This window comes from Brachycentrus maculatus, unplaced genomic scaffold (assembly GCF_059751285.1).
Source record: "Brachycentrus maculatus isolate JH-2025_06_01 unplaced genomic scaffold, ASM5975128v1 h1tg000285l, whole genome shotgun sequence".
NCBI lineage: Eukaryota > Metazoa > Arthropoda > Insecta > Trichoptera > Brachycentridae > Brachycentrus > Brachycentrus maculatus.
The window spans coordinates 149,153-161,507 of NW_028281036.1; the positions used below are offsets into that span (position 1 = coordinate 149,153).

Genomic DNA, 12,355 nt, shown 5'->3' on the forward strand with positions numbered 1-12,355 from the left:
GAAAAATCAGCATGCGCGTAGCGTAAATACTATAATTGCGGGCAACACCATATATTGCATCTCTTTTACTCAACTGATGATATCCATCAACGCTTGAGAAAGAAAATCTATGTACCTAATAACGCAGTATAGATGTCGCCATTTGCAGTAGTTTTTCACGATATAAATTTATTACTCATGCACTGCCTTATATATAAAAAAAAATCGTAGTTAAACACTGCACCGTCATATTTGCCGATATGGATAAACCTATAAGTTTTCAACGCGCGTCAGAAAAAGGACAGGGTTTATCGTGGCCTATATTTTTTTAAATCAGGGGTTTTGATTAAATTTCATGGTATCAAAACAACAAAATTTGTTTTAAAGATATATAAGGTCAATATTTAGTTAATAGGCAATAAAAACCAATTTTAGCCGTCGAAAAATCTTATGCAATTTATTATTTATTTATTTAGATTTGAGTTGATATAAATGCCTAATATAAATTAAATAAACAAATTAAAGTTTATGCTATAACTCAGAAACAAGAAAAAGTGATAAAAATATTAAAATGTATTAAATTATTTTTAAATGGTCATTGATTAATCCTTCCTTTTTTAATAAAGTAGTATGCTTTTCCATTATTATTTCATTTGGTAAGCAGGGAATTAAATTCCATTTTTCCGATAGTATAATAATATAATATTTAGGAGGCACTGGAAAAGTAAAATACCTAATTTGTTTTTTAAAGTCACTTTTGAAAAATAAAAATATTTCTGTGAATATTTTTGATTCACGCATCCGATGATTTATAATAATTAATTAGGTAATACAAATATTACAGCAAATTATCGCTTTTGTTGGTTGCTGATCGGATGCCGGTAGTGATTGCGCGCGCTGCGAAATTTAGAAGCATTTTTCATAACAGGCACCCCAAGCTTAGCATAATGATTTCCCCTAGTTACAATACATATTTCTATCTTTGTTTCTCTAGCGAATACTCTACACAACAAAATGAGACAAAAAGAATACAGATCCAAAACACTCAAAGGTGATGGAATATATTTTGTAGCGCGCCATCTTTCTCTTAATTCTAATCCCATGGAGAACTTCAATTATGATTTATGCGAATGTTAAATCTTAGCTTGCGACCTATATTATGTATATCCTATATTTCAGTATGGCCGGATTCTAAACATTGTGAGAACTGTCAGTTTGTCCCGTTGATTTAAATATTGTTTATGTGTTCTTAGTTCGAAAATTAGTGTGATTTAGTGTTTTAGTGCAATTCAGTGAAGTGATATTAGTGTGTGATTTCAGCAATGGGCAACATACATACTGTCGGACCAAATGAGGCGTTGATTGTGTCAGGTAACACTGAATTTTAATATATCGTTCGCGTATTTTCTGCAAATATTGACAGAAAAATGTAATTAAAATAAAGAAATTATACCATATATTTATCGCATTGAACTCCACGAGAAAATGCGTGTTTTTATTAATATTATTTTGCTTTACTACTCGCTGATAAAAACATAACATGATCCTAATTTATGCATATTGGTTTTATTTTTTTAAGGAGCGTCCAATTCTAAATGTTAATACTACAATACTGTTAATTTTGTATTGTATTTATCAAATATGTAGTATTTTACTGTCTGTACGTCTGCCAGTTTAATATATAATAAAGCATTATTTTTGTTACGATTTTTCAATCGAAAATATTGTGAAATAATAGTACTTGTGCTTAGTTTTCTTACGATTTTTTTACAAATTTCCGGGCATTGTAACAATAATCGTTTAGGTAAAATGCATTTTAATAAAGAAAATTCTCAATGTATATCACATACGAATATTATGCTATGTGATTACTAAGTAACGCATTGAATCATAATAGGAGTGGATAGTTATATATTCTCTTATCGCAGCATCAAGTCAAGGATTTTTTGCTGACTAGTGTACATATTACGCTATAGTCGGCTATAGTAATGAAATAAAAATCTATTTATAATATTGTTTGTTTGAACTTGCTGTTCAAGTGGAAGCCGGGCGAACTGTCAAAATATACAGTGTGGTTCAGAAATTACAACCGATTAATTTTTTTTAAATTTATATTTGAAGCACTAATTTTGTGATTTTCCATATTATAATTAATCAGTCTTGATAAAGAAAACCGGTAGACATTATAATTAAGTTATAATTAAATATTTAAAGTGATTTTAAAACAAAGTTATATTTTAATTATATTTTTTTTAATGTTTCGGCATTCACTTTGTGGTAAGACATGATGAAATTGTAAAGGAGAACACTTGTTTTTCACCACTTGTGCTGTATTTATTTTAACGACTAGTTTCGGAAGCTAGAGATGCTTCCATCTTCGGGTCTGAATATAAACTAAAGCATAAATGATTATCTAACTAACTTACCCTCCCCTAACTTACCCCTCCCCTCCTCACTTACAGTACAGATAATAATTTATGCTTTAGTTTATATTCAGACCCGAATATGGAAGCATCTGTAGCTTCCAAAACTAGTCGTTAAAATAAATATAACTCAAGTGGAAACAAGAGTTCTCATTTACAATTTAATTTGATTTTATTTTATTTTGTTTTTATTGCAGGTAATATTTAAATCCGTTTTGTAATTTTTTCTGCCTTTTAAAATGGTTTTTACTTAAATTTATTCGTTACAAACAACAACAAAAAAATGTTTTTTAAATTTTTTATTCAAATTTATTAAACAACTGCTTGTAATGTATTTCTCATTCATTTAGTAACGGCAACTGAATCTTATCAAATTTATATCACTCTTCTTCTTCCTTGCTCCATCCCAACTTATCGTCTTTATAGACTGTTGGGGTCAGCTCTCCTCGTCCTCAGGTTGTTGGTCCTTCTATCAAATACAACGTCACCTATGCCATGCCTTCGAATCATGTTATCTTTCTGTAGCATCCATGAATTTTTGGTTTTCCTCTAGATGCATGGCGAAGATCCATGGCGATCGCCTGATTTATTATTTAAAATTATTCCCAGTCTTGTCTATTCATGATTAACAATGAAGTGAAATTGCGTTGGTCCGATGCAATGCCCTATGCACCATTAGGTGCCTATAAGTGTTAGGCACTGTATGTTTTCAACGTCGGATGTTTTGTCATCATGTAGAGCCTTAAAAAACAGCGAAAAACTGTTATTGAAATAAAAATCCCTGTCTGAAAATTAAAGACCATTTAAAAAATATATAAGTATACATTATTATTACATGGTAAAATGATCATAACAGTCAATTAGATTATTTCATTTTATTTGCGGTTTAAAATCGAGTCAAATACCAATGTGTGGATATATAGATAGCTGCTTTAACCGGCTTTCCGCGTATACATAAACAATCTATTTCTATTTTAACAAACGTTAGCTCCAGAATTTCGGCCGTTAAGATATTTGACAGGGTAACCATAGAGTGACTAACCACTTCTAGTCTGTTATGGTAAATTCCTTAAAATAGTCTGGCTAAACTGCCCATTTAAGGGGATTTTACGGATTCAGCATTTTTCATTTTAGATTATCTTAAAATTATCTAATATTGCGTCCAATACAATATCTTTAAAAATACCCTTTAAAAATGTTTGTCCGCCTCCGTGGTGTGATGGTGATCGTATTTAGCTGCCGTGCTGGAGGTCCCGGGTTCGATTCCCAGGAGGTGGAGAAAATAAATATTTTTGATTTTACACTCTAATATTTATTTGATATTACCCTGGACTTGTCCCTGAAGCGCAGGAGCAATCAACTTGCCTTCATATAAGTAACTATCAATGTAACGCTGAGTCAATACGATGGCGTGCCCTATTCACCATTTTGTGCGGATAAAGATTAGGAGAATAAAACATATTTAACCTTTTAATTTTTTATTTAAACACTGTTTTTTTTAACCATTTGAGTATTATGTTGCCACGACTAGTTTCGGAAGCTACATAGGCTTCCATCTACGGGTTTAAATATAAATATACTCAAATGGTGGATAAAACAAGTGTTTTATTTATAATTTAATCATGTCTGAAACAATAAATAGTTATGCTCTTTTAGTGCCACACATTTTTGATAGAACTAGATCTAGAAGCGCGATTGCGCTCTTTAGCACTAAAAAGGTTAAAATATTTATTTTATTTTATCATTCATATATTTCACTCACATATAAGTAGTTGTTTTTAATTTTACAATAATAAAGAAATCCTAACTAACTAACTAACTAACCATCACGCCGCTTCCCCGCAGGGGTAGGCAGAGAGAATAGAGCGCCACACCACTCTGTCCTTGCAAACATTCTTCGCCTCTTCCACGTTCATGCATCTCCTCATGCATACCCGCCGATTGTTACGACTCCTAACCTGACCACTTTCAAGTATTTGGCATGCCTGATCGTGCCATGTTTTTCTCGGTCTTCCTCTGCTCTTTTTTCCGAAATCCGTACATCGTTAATAATAATAATAATTTAAGATGATTTCTTTAGTGCCATTTTTGTAAAACACTACCTCAAAGTCGTGTTCATCATTCTATAATAATAACATAAAGAAGATTTAATATTGAATTAATATATTTATTTTTAAAGTCAATGAAAGCAAAATAAACAAAAATCGTACGTTTAATTCAAGGCGTTTTATGACTGAAAGTCGATGTATTTTGTATTACCTGCATATTATTTTTGACAGTTAATTCTTTCACATTTTACCACGCCATCGTGCAACCTTCTATTTTAGTCATGGAATTTTATTTGTTGCGAAACGATACTCGATAATATATGTAAATCGCGTGGCATCCATTATTCACGTTTATAGTAGGTACATACATTAATCGATTGAAATTCTTCAACCCGATTGACTTCATTAAATATTTTATGACACCGCCATCTAAACATTGATTTCTCAATGTTATCAATACTCTGAACATGTGAATATGTAATTGCTTTTTATCAAGTTTTTTTTTTAAGATTATGATAACGCGCTGATTACGATGAATATGCACATTTTCTTGAGAAATCCTTTTTTTTTTAAATAGACATTCTGAACAACCTGTTGATTTTGGTTGATGTGCCTGAAGTCATATCGATCGTAAAAAGGAAAAACATATTAACCTATGTACATTAAAAAAACATAACTTTCCATTAATTTTTCGTAAAATAACACTGTAACCAACAATTTTGGAAATCATTTATAAACATAAATTGATATAACGTTTCTATATAAGAAATACGTTAGATTTTTCATGCTTTTTAAAAACACAAAAGGTCCCGGACTGACTTCATGTCAAGCTTTTCACAAAAAAAAAAATTTGTGCAAATATAATTGAAATATTCATTACGATACCATATTTTATCATTTTGATGAATTATATAAATATGCGAAGTCCGCCTCCGTAGTGTAATGGTCAGCACGCTCGGCCACCGTTCTGGAGGTCCCGGGTTCGATTCCCAAGGGGGGTAAAATAAATATAAGTGATTTTTTCACTGTCATATTTATTCAAGATTACCCTGGACTGGTACCTGAAGCGGAGAGCTGATCACCTTTCCTTCATGTGTAAACGATCAAGATAACACTGCGTTTATATGACGCAGTGCCCTATGCACCGGTGCGGATAAGGGTTTTATTATTATTTTTATTATATAAATATTGATTTTGATTACGTAAGTGAAAACAATATTTCGTCTCATTGATTTTAAAATTAAAAAAAAAAAAATATCCGTGAATAAAGGTGCCGGAACCGTTCCACCGCGTTACATGGAAAAAAGCCCTGGATTTATATATATATATATATATATATATATATATATATATATATATATATATATATATATATATATATATATATATATATATATATATATATATATATATATATATATATATATATATATATATATATATATATATATATATATATATATATATATATATATATATATATATATATATATATATATATATATATATATATATATATATATATATATATATATATATATATATATATATATATATATATATATATATATATATATATATATATATATATATATATATATATATATATATATATATATATATATATATATATATATATATATATATATATATATATATATATATATATATATATATATATATATATATATATATATATATATATATATATATATATATATATATATATATATATATATATATATATATATATATATATATATATATATATATATATATATATATATATATATATATATATATATATATATATATATATATATATATATATATATATATATATATATATATATATATATGTATATATATATATATATATATATATATATATATATATATAAATATATGTATATATATATATATATATAAATATATATATATATATATATATATATATATATATATATATATATATATATATATATATATATATATATATATATATATATATATATATATATATATATATATATATATATATATATATATATATATATATATATATATATATATATATATATATATATATATTTTTTTTAGAATCTACTTAATTGTACTTAATTATTAAAAACAGATAAAACATATCGCTCACTCCTTTCAAGAACGTCATAAATCAAAAAACTTGATTTCTCGGGAGAACGTTTTTAAAGATTTAAAATATAATGCAATGTATTAAAAATAAATATTAAGCCACTTATTGAACTTTTTACTGTGCAACAGATCTTTTTAGGTAAAACATGAAGATTTTTTCTCCATTTGAAAAATATTTAGTTTATTTCAAAAATAATTAAAAAATACCTTTTCTACAAAATGCAAAAACAATACTTTTTGCCCTGTAGCGTGTAAATATTAAGTTAAAAATATGCCTCTTTTGCTGGGATATAGTACATTTTCTGGGCATTCCGAAAACACGCACAACTGAAAATTGACGATTTTTGATTTATGACGTTCTTGAAAGGAGTGGGCGATATGTGAAAAGCAAACATAACCATAAAAAAAACTCTTATGAAGGGTGTGTTAAATCAGAAATCCCCTGCCAGTGAAAATAAATATGTACTCCATATGAAATATAGTTTCAAGATGGCCGCGCTGTCGCCTGTTTTTCATTAATCTCGAGAAAACTCCCAAATAATGTGACACATTTACACAATACGTCAATGTTTGCCTATCGAATAATACAATCTCGTTATCAGTAAATAATTCACTCCATTGGATTGTCGCTATCACTGATCGATTATACGCAAATTACATTTTTCCTTCGATAAATATGTTGATAAACTTTGTATAATAAAATGACAGCTAGTATACTTATAGTTTATTTTTTGTATATTAAAAGCATCGATAACTTTGAGGTATGGTAATAAAACACTCTCCTCATCATCCATTGTTTACTTTGTATAATACCACTTTTTTAAACACTTATTCGTGACTACTGGTTTAGGTTTTGTTTAGATAATCTAGAAAAATTTGAAATAAATAAAGCAATCAATAATAATAAATAACCAACTAAATTATTTTTTGACATCTCATCAAAGATGAAGAAGAATATGGATGTCTAGGCATTTACGGGGCTGACGACCGTCATCGGCTGGTTTAAGTGATCACTTTACACACGTGTAACATTCACCAATTGTACCCATTATTGACAACCACACTACTCAAATTCTTGGAAGTTCTTTATACATGAACCAATTTAGAAACCTTGTTCTTGAATCACTAGAACTTCACTAGAGACAACTATTGGTGAGATTTAAAGAAGCTTTTTATTAAGCAGAAACTCTTATATTAGTATGTGATGTCCGAATCCTGGATTATAATCACACACATGAGAAACAAGTGAACAAGTATTTGGACACACTCAAAATGTTGTAACCAACTAAATTTAACTTCGAGTCCACTTTTGAAAATATTCCCATTGTGATTCATTTGTCGTCTTTCACTCTTTCAAAATTTTTATTCTTATACAAATGTCAGACCGTAATAATTTTATTTTAATGATCTGATGATGGAATAATTTTCCGAAACCGGTAGTCACAATAAGTGTTTAAAAAAGTGGTATTACACACAGTAAACAATGGATGATGAGTAGAGTGTACTATTTAGTTTTTTCCACATATGTTTTATTCTCAATATTATTAATATTTAAAGCATTTACTTTGTGGTTAGTCATTTTTACTTATTTATTTTTTTACAAAAATGTTAATAAAATTAGTATATAACCACTCACCGAGATTTTTACGTCTACCGGTTTCGAGACGTACCCGTCTCTTCGTCAGGACAATCACTAACACAGCATGCAAACAATACTACCCTTCACCACCATAGCACCATTTACACACTCAAAACTACACAAATTGTCTAACACATGCGATTTTTGGTCGACCCGAAGACCAACATGCACTATAGTTTTCAATACAGACATGCGTTACGAGCCGAGGTTCGTTTAACCTCGTAAAAATATACGTTTAACCTCGGCTCGTAACGCATGTCTGTATTGAAAACTATAGTGCATGTTGGTCTTCGGGTCGACCAAAAATCGCATGTGTTAGACAATTTGTGTAGTTTTGAGTGTGTAAATGGTGCTATGGTGGTGAAGGGTAGTATTGTTTGCATGCTGTGTTAGTGATTGTCCTGACAAAGAGACGGGTACGTCTCGAAACCGGTAGACGTAAAAATCTCGGTGAGTGGTTATATACTAATTTTATTAACATTTTTGTAAAAAAATAAATAAGTACATATGTTTTATTTGACTAGTGACCGGGTTTCGTTGTTACTGACATTATCAGAGTGGTGAGAGGCTAGACAAAATTCTATGTTACATACTCAATAAGGCAGGGGTTGAAAACCATTATTTCATATATATATTTTTCTGAAAAATTAATTTGAATTGAGTGTATCGTAATAATTATTACATAACTGATATATAGTTATTATTTTAATAGCCATTCGCCGCAGGGGTAGGCATAGAGAATAGAATGCCATACCACTCTGTCTTTGCAAACATTCTTCGCCTCTCCTATATTGATACATCTTATTCATACATACACTCCGATTATTTCGACTCCTGGCCTGCCGCTTTCAAGTATATATATGTATATACATATATATATATATATATATATATATATATATATATATATATATATATATATATATATATATATATATATATATATATATATATATATATATATATATATATATATATATATATATATATATATATATATATATATATATATATATATATATATATGTGTGGATATGTATATATATTTCACATGTCATGTATTTTTAATTTCTCGAACTATGACCCGTCCGAAACGTAATTAAATCGACTAGGCGTAAAGTCTGGTGCCATTTAATAGGGTTGCAAGTGCTACACTTCAAAATAGTCTCCTTATTTGTATTAGATAAGGATACTTGTAGTAATAGTATTACTTATCAAATAATGCACTTGAAAGTAAGTCTACTATATGATAATAAAACCAATCGCCCGTGTCTAGTTCACATGGCGTTGAGTAGATAAACTACCAATGATCGTTAATTTGTTAAGAATATTTTTTTCTTTATTTATTGATTTGACATTAACTGTGTGGAATAATAATTATATTTATTGATAATATTTTATTATTAAACAATGTAATAATAAAATATTTATTGATGTAAACACGGCCAGTTTCAAGAATTGTGTGAAGATTGTTTAACACCACTTTTGAGTTTATTGACGTACACACCAGTTTCGAGAATTATAGATGTACTCATCAACAGATGAGAATTGAATAGTTGATGTGCATTTTCAAATGTTGTATGAGAACATCTGTAGTTCTTAAAACTAGTATGTACGTTAATAAACTCAAAATTGGTCTTATCCATTTTTTTTATATTTAGTCTGTCTTTCGCCGCTATAATGAGAATATCCATCTTATAAAATTTTAACTCTCCATAAAATATGTATCAGAAATATTAAAACTTTATTTTGTAAAACTGGTCCGCTATTTTGTGAAAATATTATGTTTAAAAAATATATTTATTGTATAATCTATAATCGATTGAACATTACACCAAAAATACAAACTTAATAAACACGTGGTAGAGAAAAAAAATGTGTGTTCTCTTTATAAAAAACTCAAACTTGTCTACAAGCACCTTATCATCTTAAGAGATAGATTTATGCTCCATATCTATCCCTGAAGATGGCATGCTTGTCAAAACCGGTTGAAAAAAAGTACCAAAAATACATTACATTAAAAACAAGGTTTCAGTTTTATTTTATAAAGTTTATAAAATGTGCCACCAAGCGTCATATGAGCTCCTCTTCACTGTGTACCATTCAGTTATGAATTTAATTAAATAAAAAGCGAGCACACATCATCACACGTTATCGGCATATAACGACACACGTGTGAGTAATTTCCCTAATGGCGTGCGTCACTGAAACTAAATGAGACCTAATTCCAGCTGTCAAATTACGTATGTTTTAGGCTTGTAAATTGAGTTTATTTTTAAACGTCCTCAGTTTACTTTGTCCAATTTCCGCATACCGAAAAACTCTTTTGACGGAAAATCACTATTTTATAATTATTATTGTAGAATCCATTTCGATCGTAGATTCTTTTCACACACTGTGGTTCATGCCAAAATAATATACACATCATATTTAGTGTGTTTGTCCGTTTGACTATTTTCTATACAAAAATATTATTTAACCCAAGATTACTTGACTTGTTTCTAAGCACCTTTATACGGGACTATCGTAAAATGTACGACGATTCTCGGATAACGAAGCGAAATGCATTAGTTGTGATATAGACCACGTAAGCTGTAAATAACAGAAATATCCATTTTTAATTCAAGTTACACTTAGTAATTACCACTATTTCTTAAATCTATTGTGGCACATGTTTCGTTGCATTCCTCATCATTTCAAACACCGTATACGATGTTTGAAAATGATGCGGAATGCATCGAAACACGTGTCACCAATAGATTTTAAGAAATAGTAGTATTAACTAAGTAAAATTAAATTTAAAATGGATAGATTTTACCACAAACTGACTGCCGAATCAATTAATAAAAATAACAGAAATATCATTTAACCCTATACCACGAGACTTGTTTCAATGTACAGGAGTATCGTAAAAAGTACGACGATGAGAAAAACTCATATTTCGCCAAAAATGTTAGCTAAAAATATTTAAGGAGATAGGTGCAACATGTTTTTTGAGAACTTTATATAAAATATGAACATAAAATATCGGTAAAAAAAATAAAGATACATTGTAGTTGTCACCACATTATTTGCATGTGTTGCTTCGGTGCTCCTCGCAAATTAGATGCCTGTCGTAAATTTTACGAATGTTTAGTAATCTAGGGTTAAACAGATATTAAACCGCTTTAGTGCCAAAGAGCGCTGTCGCGCTCATAGATAGTTCTATCGAAAATGTATTTTCTAACATAAATTTTTGTTATTTTAGTGCCTTATATTTTTAATAGAACTATCTGGCAACGCGATCGCGCTCTTCAGCACTAGAACTGTTGAAAAAGTTTTTTTTTTAATATTGTTATTTTTAATATATTTCACCAACACATACGTAGCTGTTTTTAATTTTAAAATATACGTAATACATATCGCTCACTCCTTTCAACAACGTCATAAATCAAAAAACTTGATTTTTCAGGAGATCGTTTTTAAAGTTAAAAAATATTATGAAATGTGTTAAAATTAAATGTCAAGCTGCTTATTGAACTTTTTTACTGTGTAACAGATCTTTTTAGATAAAATCTGAAGGTTTTTTCTCCATTTGTAAAATATTTAGTTGATTTAAAAAAATAATTAAACAATACCTTTTCTACAAAATGCAAAAACAACACTTTCTGCCCTGTAGCGGGTAAATATTAAGCTAAAAATATGCCACTTTTGCTGGGATATAGTACATTTTCTGGGCATTCCGAAAACATGCACAACTGAAAATTGACTATTTTTGATATATGACGTTGTTGAAAAGAGTGAGCGATATGTACATCGTTAATAATAATTTACGATTTTGAGATAGTGCCATTTTCGTAAAATACAACCATAAGAGCGCCTATAAAGACGTAGATGCTGATGATCGATACAAATGAGACGTCGTTTTATCGGTCTCGTTGCTTCATAATTTTATAGTTAATTTGTAGATTATATATATATATATATATATATATATATATATATATATATATATATATATATATATATATATATATATATATATATATATATATATATATATATATATATATATATATATATATATATATATATATATATATATATATATATATATATATATATATATATATATA

General features: G+C 28.5%; 1 protein-coding gene across 1 annotated transcript in view; it reads left to right on the forward strand.

Moving 5' to 3' along the window:
* Nucleotides 1-1,148: 1,148 nt before the first annotated feature.
* Nucleotides 1,149-12,355, forward strand: part of Flo2 (flotillin-2) — a 547,503-nt gene continuing 536,296 nt past the window's right edge. The window contains exon 1 of the mRNA XM_088267202.1: nt 1,149-1,350. Within this exon, the coding sequence (XP_088123328.1) occupies nt 1,302-1,350 (49 nt within the window). The 5' untranslated portion in view covers nt 1,149-1,301. The remainder of the gene's footprint in view (nt 1,351-12,355) is intronic.